This window comes from Podarcis raffonei, chromosome 4 (genome assembly GCF_027172205.1).
Source record: "Podarcis raffonei isolate rPodRaf1 chromosome 4, rPodRaf1.pri, whole genome shotgun sequence".
NCBI lineage: Eukaryota > Metazoa > Chordata > Lepidosauria > Squamata > Lacertidae > Podarcis > Podarcis raffonei.
In genome coordinates this window covers 58,019,410-58,037,179 of record NC_070605.1, presented here as the reverse complement: position 1 = coordinate 58,037,179, position 17,770 = coordinate 58,019,410, and the positions used below count along the sequence as shown (strand labels likewise).

General features: G+C 40.5%; 1 protein-coding gene across 2 annotated transcripts in view; it reads right to left on the bottom strand.

Moving 5' to 3' along the window:
• PDXK (pyridoxal kinase) overlaps positions 1–17,770 on the bottom strand; it is a 43,215-nt gene that overhangs the window by 11,009 nt on the left and 14,436 nt on the right. Inside the window, exons 2-6 of one of the 2 annotated variants that reach the window (XM_053386846.1) lie at positions 10,893–10,947; positions 6,049–6,153; positions 2,474–2,557; positions 1,631–1,677; positions 743–828 (exon numbers count right to left, since the gene is read on the bottom strand). In XM_053386846.1, the coding sequence (XP_053242821.1) occupies positions 743–828; positions 1,631–1,677; positions 2,474–2,557; positions 6,049–6,153; positions 10,893–10,947 (377 nt within the window). Of the gene's footprint in view, positions 1–742; positions 829–1,630; positions 1,678–2,473; positions 2,558–6,048; positions 6,154–6,620; positions 6,706–10,892; positions 10,948–17,770 lie in introns of those variants that run through there. The other variant, XM_053386847.1, reaches the window with a different exon arrangement.

Here is a 17,770-nt window from a genome sequence, read left to right as displayed (position 1 = left end):
ACCCAAAGTATAATTCTGGCCTCTTTCTTCACCAGCTGAGGCTCATTCTTTAACCTATTTCTCATTCTTTAATCTATTTCTGTGTCATGTTTTATATAGTTCTGTGAATTTATGGGCTGCCTTGGTTTAACAGATAGAGAAAAGTTTGCATAGAGTTCCCTTTTGCACTGTTATCATAACATATTTCATTTAATTTATTTCAGGTATTTTAGCTGCTTTTTCTGACACAGGGGTACTCGAAGGAGAGTTCAAGGCAAGAAGGTATAATTAATAATTCAAATTTATAACAAAAGTTATAAATTTATATTTCTAAAAGTCTTCTTACTATCTTTGGCAAAGGCCTTCTAACCAAAGGCTCTGAATGTTGTCTTACTAAGGTGTTATTCAGTGTGATAAATGTATAAGTTTGCCTTCACACTAACAAATACAAGAAGTTAATCTATGTTGCTCATCAACCCTTGGCATCTTCTAATCCTCTCAGCTAACAGACCCTGTAAAATAATAGACTTAAACAGCATATGTACTCCATGTTGTTTAAACAATCCCAGCCAAACTAATTTAGCAAACTTACCAAAATTTAGATTTGTGAGCACGTGATTTTATATACGGCAAGAAATGTCAAGAATGCATTTAATATTAATTTTAATTAATTACAAAATGCAACTTTTCATTTTAATCAGGAAAATAATGAAAACAATTTATTTCTACATCTTTAAAAATATATGAGAAAAACAATACTTACTCAGCCTCAAACTGATTAGGTGTTATTATATCTGCTACAGGCACAACCTTGTCCTTATAAACTGGAAGAAGATCCTTTGGAACATACTGTAAAGAATAAGAAAAATGATATTGGCTTTGGAAAGCTTAAGCAGATTCTTCATTATTCACAGTTTATTCTAACAAAGTTCAAATCCTCCAAAAACAAATTCATGAATGAGCAGTTATTTTCTCAGCTCAATCCAGAAATTGATAAGCACACTGGTAGGAAGAGATTCACAACTATTACTGCACTTGAAGATTTCATATGAGGGAGTGCTCAAAATTTGCTACATGCTGGCATCTACATAAAAATACCGACAATCCCCAGAGGAATACTGTGAATGCCCCAATGTGTGTGTATATGTGTGTGTGATTGTCAACATTTGCACATGAGTGTCAATAGCAGGCATAGGCAAACTCAGCCCTCCAAATGTTTAGGGACTACAACTCCCATCACCCCTAGCTAACAGGACCAATGGTCAGGGATGATGGGAGTTGTAGTCCCAAAACATCTGGAGGGCCGAGTTTGCCTATGCCTGGTCAATAGTAACAAAATTCTACACACAGTTCCAGCAAATTCTGCTATTCTGCTGCAGCAGAAAGAAAGGCTGCTGTGGCGTGGGGGAGGGGGGCGCGGAATCACCTATTTTTTTTAGACAAGCTGCTTTCCGTAAATGGCTTTCCATACAGAGTAGCCACCATGCAGTTGCACTTCAAGCAGCCAGCACACCACACATTCCACACATGCAGACAGAGTTTTCGTTCCCTGTTATACTGGTCCAGTCTGTATCTATGTCCTGAAGAAATAGGGTTTCTTTTGGTATAACGTTATTCATTAAGATGGGCCAAGAGTGAGATGATTACCAACCATATAGCCTTCCCCACTCCACTTGTCACCCATCACAGGATCGCATACTGAAAGAGAAAGTTAAAATTGTTAATGCAGATGCAATAATGCCACCGTATAAGAACACATTTAAGTATGAAGAGCCAAGAGATCATAACCGTGCCAGGCTCATTGAAAACCTCCATGGTAGTTACAATAAACTGTTTCGATCTTTGCTAAAACACACACACACAAAACTTTGTACAGGATCCATAAAAGGATAGAAGGATTATAGACTGTGAATCTGTCACTCATACATAGAGGGACCAAATGGTCAGGCAGCAGCAACTTGAACAGGCCCTCTTAGAACAGTTTGAAAGCGATGTTAACCTATATTGATTCCAGCAAACAAAGTCTTGTCTCATAGCTCCAGGATATCAGGCAAGACTTAAAGAGCTAATGTAACGCAAGTTATTCAGTGACCTTTGAATCTGAATTCTCTCTAGCGAATGCTCCAGCACTCAGTTGCCTCTTTGAAATCAGAGCAGCTAAGTCAAGGCTGCAAGTTCCACTATAACATCAGAGGAGATCAGTCTCTTGTTGCCAGACAAAACACCCATGAGCTGTGAACTTGCTAATGCCCTTTTATTGTCACTACAGCACTGCTAAGAGATTTCTCTGCTGGTGTCCCAGCTGGTGACATCAAAACTAATTTACTCACAATAAATATCATGATCTATTTTTTATATACTATCAATGCCATAACCACTTTTGCCTTCCCTGAGCCTTTAGAGTTATGTTCAGGAGGGCCACCAATATCTTCCATCTGTGAGATCTCCCTAACTACACAATGTAAAGTGAATAATTTGTATATTAGAAACTTACCATATACCAAATTGGAGTTCTGTTGTTTTAGCTCTTGAACAATATCAACCACCATTGCAAGGAATGATTTGTCTCTTGTGTAGCCTTTGAAGGGATAAGAGGGGAAATTAAGATTATGTTGGGAAAGTATTTTCCACACCCAATTTCTGTTCAGTGGCAGAAGCTCTATGAATTGGCCTGTAGTTGTCACTTCTATAAACTGGGGTGTGTTTGCTATATTAGAGTTTATCTGCCTGGACATGTGGAAGGACTCTTAAGCCAATCTTTTTTCATAGGTCTAAGAGATCAATGCAAAACACAAACCCAGAAACCACTATAAGCTTCCAAGCAGTTTTTCTGCTAACAAAATCATTCTCTTTCCTTGAGGAAAGACAACCAAATTTTCTGTCCAGGATGCAGATGGGCTGTAGTGGTTTTTACTTTCTTCCATGTGTGACTCAGTCATCACAAATTGAAGTGCCGCAGGTCACATTTTGATCTTCATTTAGTTTTTCAGCTTTGCCAGTTCAAGTGCAGAGGATGGTAAATGTTATAAATGTATTCTTTATCAGGGGTAGAGCCCCTACTCTTGCAAAAAAAAACACACACACACACACACACACACACACACACACACACCAAATGGAACCCTCCCAACTTCTCCCCCCACAACCCCTACATAAACCAGAGTGAGCTGAAGGAAGTAATCACATAATGCAGAATTGGAATGGACCCCAAGGATCATCTAGTCCAATCCCCTGCAATGCAGGAATCACAGCTAAAAAAATCCCTGACAGATCGTTCAAGCTCTGCTCAAAACCTCCAAGGAAAGAGAGTGCACCACCTTTCACGATAGTCTGTTCCACAGTTGAACAGCTTTTAGTGCCAGAAAGTTCCTCCTAATGCTTAGTTGGAATCTCCTTTCTTGTAATATGAATCCATTGGTTTGAGTTCTACCCTATGGAGAAGCAGAAAACAAGCTTCCTCCATCTTCCATGTGACAGCCCTTCAGATATTTGAAGATGGCTATCATATCTCCTCTCAGTCTTCTCTGCTCCAGGGTAAACATGTCCAACTCCCTCAACTGTCCCTCATATGGCTTAGCTTCCAGACCTTTTATTATCTCGGTCATCCTCTTCTGCACAAATTCCAGTCAGAACCTTACATTTTTCCTATTGAAATATATTTTGTTAGTTTTGACCAAGTTCTCCAATCTGCAAGCTGCAGCCACTCAGATCAAGCAAAGTGAATGGCACCTCAGAAACCCTGAATGAATACATAAATTTACTGTGTAAGATGGCCGTGAACAGAATAGATGGTTTGCTATTCTGCAAAACCAAATGAAGCAAGAACTCCCCAGCCCCCACCTCTGCTCTTCAATACTGTTGAGTTCTAGCGGGTAATTCAGATGAAATTCAGAGCAAACTTTGCCCTGCCTCTATAGGAGTGACCCTTATACATTTTACTCAAGAGTTATTCATTAGTTTAGAGAGATTACTTTAGTGAATAATTTACACGTCTGGTCATCATTCCTCAGAGAGTTGAGAAATATGGCCTAAGTTATATCCATGCCATACATTTAAAGCACTCTTACACCACTTCATGGAGAATCCTGAAAATTGTAGTTTGTTGAGGGTGCTGGGAATGGTAGCTCTGTGAGGTCATCACCTTTAACATACCAGAGCTCCCAGAATTCTTTGCGGGGAGCTATGCCTGTTAAAAGTGGTGTAAATGTATGGTGTGGCAGTCACCTTAGTCTTAGGTCTAAACAAGACCTAACAAGAGAGACTAGGGAGACCTGAGACAAAATGTATTGTGAGGGACAAGGAGCAGCTGCTGTTCTGTATGTTTTCAAACAACATATAATACCCCAAAAAATGCAATATAATGTCACCACATGATGAAACTCCCCATTCTCATCCCCTACCAGCCAATGATGTGAGACGGTGGCAAGGAGAAGGCCCGTGTGATAACATCACATGCCGCTGTTTTAATAGGCATTATAAAGCAAAGAGCACAAAAACAGCAGCAACACCATATCTCTTATAACAGTGACTTTAGTTCTTTGGTCACAATGTGTGATACTGAAAGTAGAGACCAAAGTCGCCACATGCAGTAGAAGCTGCTAAAAAAATTTATTTAGCAAGCTTGCCTGAACATGTAAACAAAGTTGCAGATAACTGCATTTAAATTTTGATTATTTTATTTGTATATTGTTTACAGCTGCTTTATGCATGCTGCTTAGAGATTCTATGATTAAATAGTTTATATATTTGTCGATCTAAATAGATAAATAAATAAATAAATTGTATCGCTCTTAGATATTAGACTAGCAATCCAAATTGGGTTCATTGGAATGTGTCTGTGTAGGGTGCTGCGTCCTGGGCTAATATTTTCAGGAAATTTTTATTGTTCTCTCTTCCCAAACAATAAACAGGGCCAAGACAATGAGCAAAAATAAAGATTAAAATTAGAGTTTTAACCTTTCTATCCAGCAAGCACAATGTATTAGTCAATGAATGTCTGAAATGTTATTTGTTTCACTGGTGCCATACTCTCTTTCATCAAAGCTTCTTTTTCCCACTTACACACAACTCCCTGAAAATATAGTTCCTCACAACTTATGCTTTCCTGAAAAGCTCTGAATATGGACACAGAGTAATACCTTAAAAATCAACTTTAAATGATATAGACTTTTCAGTCTCGAAATTACCTCAATTATTTCAAACTATACTTTGAAAAAAGCAACCCTGAGCCCAGATAGAAGCAGGATAAGAAATAAAATAAAAATAAGCAGTAGTGCAGGTAGAAAAATATTTTAGCTGGCCAGCTGTGGTTGGTAAAAGAAAGCAATTCTGTGAAGCTATTCTGTCATTTTGCACATTAAGATTTTCCTCAGGGGGAAAATTAAAAAGGTCTTCAAAACAAATGGAATCTGTTTATGCTGAAAATTCATTGCCACATCAGTGCAATCTCATTCACTTTGTTATTAAATATCTCCTTTACCTCCAAGAACTCCATGGAAACCAGAGCAGGGGGAAATAAACTGTCAGCTGTGCAATACCCTTCATGGCAGAGTAGCCTTTATGGGCGATAATTCTGGACCTGTATCATTAAATTTCCCCGTTATCCCCGGCTTTGAAACCACCTCCCTTCTTGAGGAAGTTATATAAATCAATATGGCAATCAATTTCATCTAGCAAGTTTATAACAAGCCTATTCACTGCAGTAAGGAATACAGAAAATGAAATTTAAAACATATGCACTGTATGCATTGAGGTGAAACTATGTTATTAATAATAATCTGCAGAAATGTGAGTGAGGGTATTTTGCTGGATGCAAAGCTTTATATTACAAGCTTCCTGCTGAGGTTGCTTTTTAAAAATGCTTCTCCTAGAGAGGTAATGCAGACAAAACACTGAGTTATCTCTTAACCACGTTTAAGAGATTGAGAGAAGGCCACCTAGGACCCCCTTTGCCTTAACAACAGCTATGGAATCATTTGCCCTCAGCTATGGAATCATTTACCCTCAGCGTACGTATTTCAGGTGGTTTAGTGGCCACGATAACACTCTCGCAAAAATTAAGAAGCTTACCTGTAAGTACATAATCGTAATGATTTACATTGTTCAGTTTCAGTCCTTCATATAGTTCATGAAGTTCATCTGAATTTAACACCTGCCCCTTCCAGTGATCATAACCTGAGCAAAGAAACAGACCAAATAAAATTACAGGTTGGATGGGTTAAGTAAGACTACACCTGGTGGTGTATCCCTCTGGAACTGGACTGTACCTTTTTCTCATTTAGATTGCGCTAACCCTTGCTATAATGTCTCTGTGGGGAATTATCTCAGGTTTGGGGAATTGTGCAGCAGATGGTGACAGGTAACTTGACAGCTTGAGGAACGGATACCCATGAACACCCAGCTGGTACTACACATATTGAGGTCTGCAGTGCTACCTTTAGGCTGTCACTACAAAGGTCATTTGCTCAAGACCTCTCCCCTGAGGGATCCTTCATGGCCAGAGGATGTTCACACTAAGTAAAGAATGTAATATAGACTGTGGGTAATTGGCAACCCAATCATTCCTGGTGATGAGTGGAGGAAGAGTGCTGCCTTCACTTCCTGATGGTGTCCACACTACTAGGAGCTGTCCCTCTACTCACCCAAAGACCCATAGCAGGCTGCAGTGTTCAGAAAGCCTTGTGGGGTGAATGGAATCAGGTCATAGGTCATATCTGACCTACAAGACAAAGGTTCCCCATCTAATGACACATATTTACACCCAGGCCTTGAAACTGATGTGTTTCAAGTCAGTTATATTTATATTGTCTATTGATGATTGGTTTATTGTTTATTTTGAATTCATGTTTGGTGTGTATTATAGTGTTTTGTTAAATTAAATGTTACTGTTTTAATTCCATATATTGTAAACTGCCCTGGGATCTTAACTGATGAAGGGCAGTTTAAAAATGAAATATGCAAATAATAAATAAAGCAATGGCAGTTACAGCCTGAACACTGGAAACAGAGGGAATGATTGACTCCACAGCATCTCCACACAATAATCTCATTAAAACTGAAATTGTAGTGGCAGGTTTTGTAGGGGAATGAGTGAGAGCACTAAAACAAGATTAATCTAGTAATTTCTGACCCAATAAATGCATTTTTGAAAGGAAATAAATCAACATTAATAGTCCTGTTATTATTTTGTGAAAGCAACTGGGGTTTTCCAAATATAGAATCAAAGGAAAACCAATCACATTCCACAAGTGAAAGAACAAAAGGGTGTTCCTCAAGCCACCTGAGGCATGAAATCTACCATCTGGCTATAATAATTCCCCACATTAGCTTTGGTTAGGGAGTTCACCCACCTGCTTTCTCTGACCCCTTTTATAAACGTAATTGCATTTTGGCATCTGATGGTACAAAAGTTCAAAGATGAACAGAAGCGGTGCCAAGAACACTTTTGAATAAACTCTGAGAGGGAGGGAAATAGCTAAAGAGCATTCAAGGACACAGTGTCCCATTGTGACTGGCAGGAGGTACTGGGCAAGCAGTAAATGGGTCAGCATACTATAATATGTTATCCTTGGAAACGAAGGTTCAAATTTCCACTCTTGTTCCTTCAAAAAAAGGGGGGGGGAGCATTTTCCTTAATTCTCCAACACAGTTCTGCAAATTTATTAGCCTTCTTCAAATCAGAACTGGTTCTGCAACAACAGGCACCGAGGATAGCTTTGCACATGACTTTAAACCTCTCTACTCTATGGTCTTCTTGGTGCCTGGGCGCTGAGCTCCTGATCTGTTGTTAACCAATAAATACAACCATCCTGCCTCCTGCTGCCTCCTGGTATTAGGGTAGACCCGTTGCAAGGTTCCTCACACAGGATGCTACAGAGCCAAAACCCACAGGAGGCTACAGAGAATGTCTGAGTTAGCATCAGCATTCTGCAGCATGCCTCAGTGGGAAATGTTTGGCTGGGAGCATGTGCTTAAGCCATCCGTATTCAGGAGTGAGAATTCCTGTTGTGAGAAATCCTGTTTGGATCCCAGTCCAACTGCATCCCCAAACGTGAAATTAAACAATGCATCTGAGTTTACAACACACACCTGTTTTGTTTTTCAAGCATAGGAAGCAAACCAAATGAGTCCTTTATATGCATGCTAATAACAAGTCTGCCAAACTGTTAAGAGCAGGCCAGAAGCCTATCAGGGTCTATTTCCTCCCCCTTCCCCCAAAACATTTATATTCGTACACATGAGAGAGAGCGTGACAAACTGAAACTGTCTCCCCCCCCCGTTTCTTCTTCTTTTAAAAAAAGAGCATCTACGTAGGCTGTGTGACAAGCTCCTTTTATTCGAGCGTGAAGCACAATGTCATTTGGAGGTGAGTCACTCACTCTAATCATACAGTAAATACTCCTCGCCAGGCAACTTAGCCAACAGAGCTCCCTCAGGGCTCCAGCTTAAAATGCTCTCTCTATATCAGGAGGATTAAAAGAAGATATTCTTAAGCATCACAAATAGCATATCAACATCTTCCTTTTCGTTAATGTAAGGAACAGAGTGATTCAGAAAAAAACAAGTGTCCATCGGAAGATGTTTTAATATATGCTCCTTATCTCTCTCCTCCCTCGCCAATATCAGGAAGTCAATTTCTTTGAAGTAAACATGAAGTCTATGTATGGGCAGGTGCTTATAGTGACAGATGACAGTGTCAATTTGCCACTGGGTAGCTTCAGACAAATTAATACCAACCTTAGTACCTCTTAGCATTCTTGTGGGGATAAAAAAAAGCTACCTCTACAGATGCTAGCCCAGGCTCCTTGGAGGAGAACCAAGGAGGAAATGTAATACACACACAAACAAACACTCCTAAGCATTTGATTGTCAAATCCTTCATCACTGGAGAGATAAGGGGTTGCTGTTTCCAAAACTTTTCGAAGCAAGGTAGTTTCCCTTTAAAACATGTTTTTTTAATGGCTGCTGAAAAAGGAGGAAGAAAGATTTGACCCACTGTGTGAAGCAGCGGCAGAGCGTGCTTTAATGGCACCTGGGGCACGCACACACACACTGGGAGGGCAGGGATTGGAGGGTGAAAGGAGCCTCCCACACGCCAGCCCAGCCTTTGCTGCCAACACTGCCAGAGCAACACCAGGCCCAAGCTGCTTTGCAAGGCTGGAATGATCAGACTCAGATGAAAGTCTGATGCAAGAGTCTGTTCTTTATGCTCCTTTGATATTGAAAAGCTTGCTCCTCTCAATGCCAACAAATAAAGAGAGGTAACACAATCCTAACCTTGCCTAGGGGACCATCAGAGCAGTAGAGCCGCCACCACATCCGAAGCCTTGTTGGCTCTTGTCGGTCTGGGTGGAAGGTGAGAGGCTGTTTCCTTGTTGTTGATGATGATGATGTTGTTTTGCAGCACCAATTCCAGGCTGGCACAACAGAGAAGATCCATCTGACAATGGACCAGCGTAGGAGTCAGTGGATTCCTGTTCGAGTCCAGCTCTATCCCTGAAATGCCCTGTTTGGGGGCCTGACGCTGACTACTGTTAAAACACCAGCTGTAACCACCCATCCATTCAGGTCTCCACAGCAGAAAGAGAGAGACCAGCACAGAGACCAAATCTAATCCCTCCTCAAGTCATCAACATTGGGGAGTTGGGAATGGTCCCTGAGTGTTTTGTATTCTTAACATTTATTTAGGATTATACATAAGAATGCCAGAGGAACCTGCTCGACCGGGTCAGAGGCCCATCTAATCCAACAACATGCTCTCATAGTAGATTTCATATGTGCCTCCGGTAGGTTTGGGGAACCTTTGGTCCTCCAGATGTTGCAGAATTACGCCCCAGCAAGAATGGCCAATAGCCAGGGATGACAGGAGTTGCAGTTTTCAACATCTGGCAGGTCAAGTTTCCCTATCTGGCCTCTAGGAAGCAGGCCCTGAGACCAGCAGCACTTTCTCCACCTACAATTTCCAACAATGGTATTCAGACATGCTGCCTCCAGCAGTGGAGGCAGAGCACAGCCTTTTCCTCCATTAATTTGTCGAACCCTCTTTACAATCGTCCAAGTTAGTGGCCATCACTACCTCGTGTGAGAGAGAATTCCATAACACTTTCTTTCGTCTGCCCTGAATCTTCCAACATTTCTAGTTCTAGCATTATTAGATTTGGAGAAAACCATTTTGCTATCCACTTTCTCCACACCATGTCTAATCCTATACAACTCTCTCATGTCCCACACCCCTTATTCATATTTTTTCTAAACTAAAAAGTCCCAAATTCTGTAATCTTCAGTCCAACCCCTTAATCATTTTAGTTGCCTTTTAATGCACCATTCCCTGCTCCACAATAGGTGTTTTGAGGTGAGGCAACCAGAACTGTACACAGTATTCCAAGTGCAATCACACCATAGATTTGTATGATGTTGGCTTATTGTCATTCCGTGTCCTAATGATCCCTAGCATGGACTCCTAGCAACTGCCACACTGGGTCAACATCTTCACTGAGCTATTCACTTTGACCCAAAGTTCTTACTCCTGGTGAGTCACCATGGTTCAGATTCCATGCGTGTATATGTTGAAATTAAGATTCCCCCACAACAATGTGTATCTCTTTACACTTGCTTACCACTGAATTGCATTTGCCATTTTACCACCCACTGACTCAGTTCAGAGAGTTCCTTTTGGAGCTCTTTGTAATCACTTTTATTTTTAAAAACCCTGAACAATTTGGTACCATCAGCAAACTTGGCTACCTCTCTGCTCATCCCCAACTCTAAAATCAGTTATGATCAAGTTAAAAAGCACAGGTCCCAATACTGATCCTTGGGAGACCCCACTTTCTACATCCCTTCATTGGGAAAATCCATCCCCTTTTCCGTAAACTAAAAGCATCTCAAGAGAATAGATATATGTATATACTTACCTGTATGATTTGAAAACTGGACAGAGTTCACAGTATCTATTTCAAAGCCCAAAACCTGCAAAAAACCAAATAATATTTATAAACAAAATTCCTCCTTATTCTAGGGTAGCAACATATTTCTGTGGCCCACTATGCATTTAAGTACAGTATGTTGATTACTAAAAGCTGGGTTATTAAGCAAACCCATAAACAATAAAACGCTTCTGCTTCTGAAGTCTCCCTTCTTCTGCCAACACACACAGTTGAAAGATACTGATGAATAAACTAAAATAGAAGGTAAACAGGGCAAACCTGTAAAGACAATATTACAGCAATAATAAGGTCAGGAAGAGAAAATGGTAGAAAATATGAATGTGCAGTTCTCAGGATCCCAAGGGCCTAAAGGGGAAACTCTTGAAGGATGAGGGAAGGTTGTTTACAGCAAACATTAATATTTTGTAAGAGTGAAAAATCTAATAAACAACATTCCTTTGCAGTGACTACATTTGATATTGCACAGAATTATGACGCAATATGCAAAAAATCCCTCCCCGAAAACAGCCAAGCCTGGGAGGGAGGAGCGGATGAGATATATATGTGTATGGTGTTGTAGCAAAGAGGTAAATTACTCTTTGCAGTAGCAATAGAGATAACAGTAAATATATATTTATCTGATATTTCAAGGCATGCTACATTTCCATCCACTGCTTAAGTCTTAGGCTGCAAATATGATGGAAACATCTGACATTTAATATATTTGTTCTCAAACCTCTCTTGGTTTGGAATAAAATAGTCTTCAAAATAAAAGCTACTATATACAGCAGAGTGAGTCACAGGGAGACAATAGTAATAGTGCAGAAATCGTGTATGATCCATTTTCAAGCAATTTGCTGGCAGTTTAATTGAAGCTTTGCTAGTCACGCAGTACACTGGGGGACATTGTGTCTTCCTTGACATGACAGGGTAGCCCCTTCACATAAATTTAAGCCACATAACTAGGCTATGCTATACTAAAGTAAGACATACTCAGATTCATTCACAAAATATCAGCAGATTGCAAGTTCTTTTTTTCTGTGGCCTAGGGAAGTGTACAGATTGGATGAATCTGCAGCAACCACTGATAAAGCTGGCTTCTTGGCTCTTTGCAACAACAGCTGCATTAGCTTTAAAATATAGGGACAACAGTTTATTAAGAGCCCTCATGCCACTCCAATAATTTGCTCTCACAAAGGCAGCTGTGTGAATGTGGCTGCCCAAGCATAGCTGTCAACCTTCCCTTTTTTTGTGGGAAATTCCCTTACTCCAGCGCCATTTTCCCTGCTTCCTGCTGCTATCCCGGATTGTTAGATATCCCATAGACTGTCCCCGGGACAGGTGAGGCTGCTGATCCCTTATTTTGGAGGCTGCTGATCCCTTATTTTCAAATCTGAAAGTTGACAGTTATGTGCCCAAGATATCCATGCACACATATCCTGACATCATCTATGGTAGCGTATACAGCCCCCTGGATACTTCCCAGCAAAGGAAAACTAATGTGAACTGTTATTACTGCAGTAAAACACAGAACCATAGAGCTGGAAGAGATTTGTTTGTGTACTGGCCACAACAGTCTTCAAAATGAGACTATTGCAATGCATTTGACGTCTGAAGACTGCACTGGTATAGAACAAGGCAGCTAATTGGTACTAGCCACAGGGAACATCTCACCAGTGTTAAAATAACTCCACTGGCTTCCTGTTTGTTTGCGACCAATATGAAAGTGCTGATTTGATAACCTCTAAGAGACTGTTATAGCTTGGGACCTGGATATCTGAAGGACCACCTATTCCCATACAAACTTTAAATCGATAGGTAGGTAGATAATATTTATTAAAGTCCAACACTTAATAAAAAATACTGGTAGGTTGAGACAAAATGGCACTTGGAGAAAGGCTGTTTTTGAGCTCTGTGTTTTATTGTATCTTATTTTATTTTGGCTAGTTTTAAAGTTTATTTGTTTTAATAAACGAATAAACACGAGGGGAGCTATAGCCCAAAAGTATCTGGAGTGAAGCATGCTGGCACCTGTGATCTAGGATAAGATCAATCACACTTAACATTAATTGTGACATGTGGACTTTTCCTAGATCAGGGCCCAAGTTAGTACAACTTTCCTAATTGATTGTTTTTAAAAATGCAATATTAAACGTTACTGATGTTAACATTTTTTAAGCTCCTTGTGTAACCAACGTTCGTATAGCTCCTTTACTAGTGAAATCGCATTGTGAGCAATTAGAATAATGTAAGTCAGCTAAAAGCCTGAGTGGAATAAGCAAGCACTTATGAAACTGGATCCATATGGTCATTTCACACAATTTAATTGAAGAAGAAAGAATTCAAGCTGGTAACCATTTGTCACGGTTCACTAAAGCAAGCAGTAGCTATAGTTATTGCCTGATAAATGCAGTGAAGGCCACCTCAAAATCACCACTGATTGCCTCATAGACCGTTGCGATGTGATGAATGCCCTTTAGCCAGGCACTGAATATTTCACCCGTCACATACACATGCACTCAAAACTTTATGCACTTTTGAAGTCTATGTGCTCCATACAGTATAGGAAAATGTGTGTGTTTTATATAATTCTATGCAAGCTTTCTTTCTTCAAGGACCATTTGAAATTCAACCAATATGTGTCTGTCTGTCTCTCTATCTCTTCAACTTAAGAACAGCGGAGACAAAGAAAGTGAAAGTGCTGAGGAAATAATTGCAGAGCCAAAATAATAAAGAACTCTAAAAGATAAAACATTTCCATAGTAGCTCCTTAAAATTCTAACTCCATCTTAAAGACAAGCTGGCCACCACCAAAGGGGGGAAAAACACCACTCTACTTTGCAGTGAATTATTGCTTTGATTAAATAGTCATTAGAAACAAGAAGAATGCATTACTGCGATTTCTAATAGATACAGATAGCCAAACAAGTAAGCCACAGCGTTTACTGGTTGTACAACAGCAGGTTTAAATTGCCTCGTATATCAGTGTCTGAATGCAATCCAAAAGGTTTGTAACTATAGAGAAAGCCTGTACACAAGCCCAAGTCTATACAAGCCAGGATCCATCTCCACTACCCATCTCATGAGTACAGGGGTAATGCATCTCATTTCGCCGCCTGAGGCAAAACCGGAAGTGCCACCCTGCTGCCGCCGCCACAACCACCATACCTGCTGCTGCTGCCACTGCCTACACTCCCTGCTTTGCTGCCATGTGCCCTGCTGCATTGGTCACTGGCAGAGAAGAGTTGCCGCCATCAGTGCCCTGCAATCCTTGGATGAAGGGTGGTATAGAAATTTAATAAATAAATAAAACATTTCGGCCTAGTCCCCCTTCATATTCCCAACTCCAATAACTGAACATATGAACTCAGTGATCTACCTTATACAGAGTCAAAACATTAGACCATCTAGCTCAGTATTGTTTACAATGACTGTGAGTAGCATTCCAAGGTTTCAAACGGGAGTTTCTCCCAGCCATGTCAGGGACTGAATCTGGGATCTTTTGCTTGCAAAACATGTAACATTTTACTAAGCAACAGCTTTTCCGTAGTACAACTTGTATGGAAGGGAGAAGAGAATGGCTGATTTGAAGACTGGGAAGGTAATCAGATCTGTGTTTGATGGGGAGCCCTGAGCAAAAGGAATTATTTTCTTCATTTCAAAATTATTGTTACAAGCCACTTATTCTGACATCCACCCTGTGTAATAACTGGATAATACTATCATACTACCAAGCATAGGTTCATTGTGGTCTGTTTCAGATAGCTGGAGGTTTTAGTTTTCCCAACAGGACTCACGTGACTAGATCACATACCTTTACCCATTTTTAAACGTTCATCCATCTCAGCAATGAGTAAACATGTGCTAATCTGAGTACCTAGTCTGATGACTGCAGACCATACAGGACCAAGATGAGCAATGTCTGCAACGCATTCAAATACTGCAAGACACAATGCACACTACAAGCCAGCTACCACCAGCCTTTAATAGCATCATTAGATGCAACTAGTCACTTCTATGCCCCAAAAAAGCTCCCAATTTCCCATCTCTTCACCAAACAAAGTTAAAGAGGAATATCTTAAACTTTGGAAGGATGGAACAAAATAAAAAACTTCCTTCCAGTAGCATCTTAGAGACCAACTAAGTTTGTTCTTGGTATGAGCTTTCGTGTGCATGGACACTTCTTCAGATAAGATGGAAGGATGGGTATGTTATCCATGCATTGATCTTTTGGGGCTGCACTAGCAACATCCAAAATCTTTTTATTATTATTAACTTTTGAGGATACTGCTTCTGAAATCCCAGGTTGATAGACTGCACTTACTACTTCCTATTCTGTAGAATCAGCTGAAAAGTTATGGCACAAAAAACCAAAAACAAACTAGAGCCACATCAAAAACTGTTTGCCAAATCAAAGTAATACCACAGTTTGTTTTAATCCACAGCATGCTTTAATCTCAGTTCCTCGGTCCCCTGATGGAAGTGGCAAGCTGCAAGGCACAGTGGCACTTCACTGCATGTCAACTGCATTGCAGGATCGTGACACAGCATAGCTCCTTTACTGGAACATTCCAAAGTTCTCAAAGTGTTCCAATACACGTCACCAAATTAGGAACAGTATTTAAGAGAGTGCATCTGAACAAATACGCCTGTCTTCAGTTTATCAGGATAGCAGCTTAGTTGTTAATTTCCAGACAGAAACTACAAAATAGAATTAGACAGCTTTGTGCAAGGCAGTTTTACATAAATCACTGGCGTTCCAAGTGTTGTCCTGCAGGCAAGGTTTTTCTTTAGAAGCCTAAAATTTTATAGTAAATCACTCAAACCATTTGAAAGTTATTGTGCTTTAAAAGCAACAATGGTTTTAGATACAGGAGATTTCTTTATTTCTTATTAAGTTGCGCATCTCAATATGTGAACTTTTTTCTTCTTCAGATTAAGCAGTTGTCAAGTAGGATTAACAATGCATTCTGAGATTACTGAGTCTCATATCTTCAGCCAGAACTTTTTCTTCTGTATACTCCCCACCCCCCAGCTTTGGTTGCCACCTTGAGGGGGATGGAAAATGTACTTACTCATCGGTACATTAATTCATTTTTAGAAGAATGAAAATCAGAACTCTTTATTCCTCAGCACTGAAGCAGAGCTAGCAACTTTTTAAAAATGTGAACAGCAACATTAAATCCCAGTCAGGACACTCTGAACAGGTGCCACCCTTAAGACAGCAAAACACACATATGAACAGCTTTTCCCTTCTGTCTGCCAAAGGTAGCAAGAGGCGTTTGCCATCCATAAATACCGTATTTTTCGCCCTATAGGACGCACTTTTTCCCCTCCAAAAATGAAGGGGAAATCTGTGTGCGTCCTATGGGGCGAATACAGGCTTTCGGTGAAGCTTGGAGAGTGAGAGGGTTCAGTGCGCACTGACCCCTCTCGCTCTCCAGGCTTCAGGAAGCTATCAGCAAGCCTGGGGAGCCCGCGGGAGTTCCTGCGGGGCTCCCCACGCTGCGGATAGCAGCCTGCCGCCCGGCATGCGGGATGCCCTGAAGCAGAGCGCCCCGCGCGTCGGGCAGACATCGGCCAGCCCCACAAGCTCGGGGGACAGCGGGGAGGCGCAGTGCCGCCATCCCGCTGTTCCCCGACCTGGTTTTGGGCGGGAAATAAAGGAAAAAAATTTTCCCTTTATTTCCCCCCCCAAAAAATTAGGTGTGTCCTATGGGACGGAGCGTCCTATGGGACAAAAAATACGGTACCTTCTTTCACTAAAGGCCCATGGCTGGCAAGAAATAATGGAAGAATCTTGAATTAGAAGGTGGGGAAGAACCTAGAACAGGCATAGGCAAACTCGGCCCTCCAAATGTTTTGAGACTACAATTCCCATCATCCCTGACCACTGGCCCTGTTAGCTAGGGATGATGGGAGTTGTAGTCCCAAAACATCTGGGGGCCGAGTTTGCCTATGCCTGACCTAGAACATACCTGGCTAGATCAAACTTGCATGGTGCTTTCTAAAGGATAAAACGTATCGCTTTGAATTCAAATCCAAAACAAAAAGAAAACACCATTAATTCATTCTCTATGCTGACTTTATTTTAACCAAAAGAAGTCACTGAAATAATTGTTATTTTTGTCATTGTTGTAACTAGTCTAATCACTGCTGCATTCAAAACAAACACTCACATGCCATTTTTTCTTCCTTTAAATCTACAATAATCTTCAGTACAAATTGATTGTGGTACAAGTCAAGTAGTGTTACTTGTCCAACAGAAATTGAGGAAAAGTGAAAAAGAAAGTATTGTGATTTTCACAGCAGTTTTACGAAGATCCTCCACTCTAAACAAGAAAAAAACTATAAACTGAACACAAGAAGAAAGACACCTGGATCAAATTCAAGGAGGTTGTGCAATCAATGGAGGGCAGAATCTGGCTAGCAAATACTTGTGCTGTGACATCAGAGAAACTCATTCAGAGAAGATGCACAAGCTGTATTTAAATGCTGCAGTGTAAATGTAAAACACTTTATGTATCTGCTTGTCTACGATGAAGATAGATTGAGGTGGCCACTTTAGACCACTGAATCAAGGGTTCTATGAACATTGGGCTGGCCTTGCAGTAGATTAAAACTTATGCCATGTTCTGGGAAAAGTTGGGATTGAGTTTGTGAGGGTCTCTAATTAGCACATATATATTTGTGGGGGGCATGACTCATTCTGGGAAATTCTACCCTAAGGGGGGGGGGAATTACTATTTAAGAAATATTGCTAAAAAGAAATACACTTACAATACTCAAAAGCTATGTTAGAAAAATACCTTTATTTATCATAGGTCATTCAAAATATCACAAAATAGTGTGCAAGCTTTTAGAAT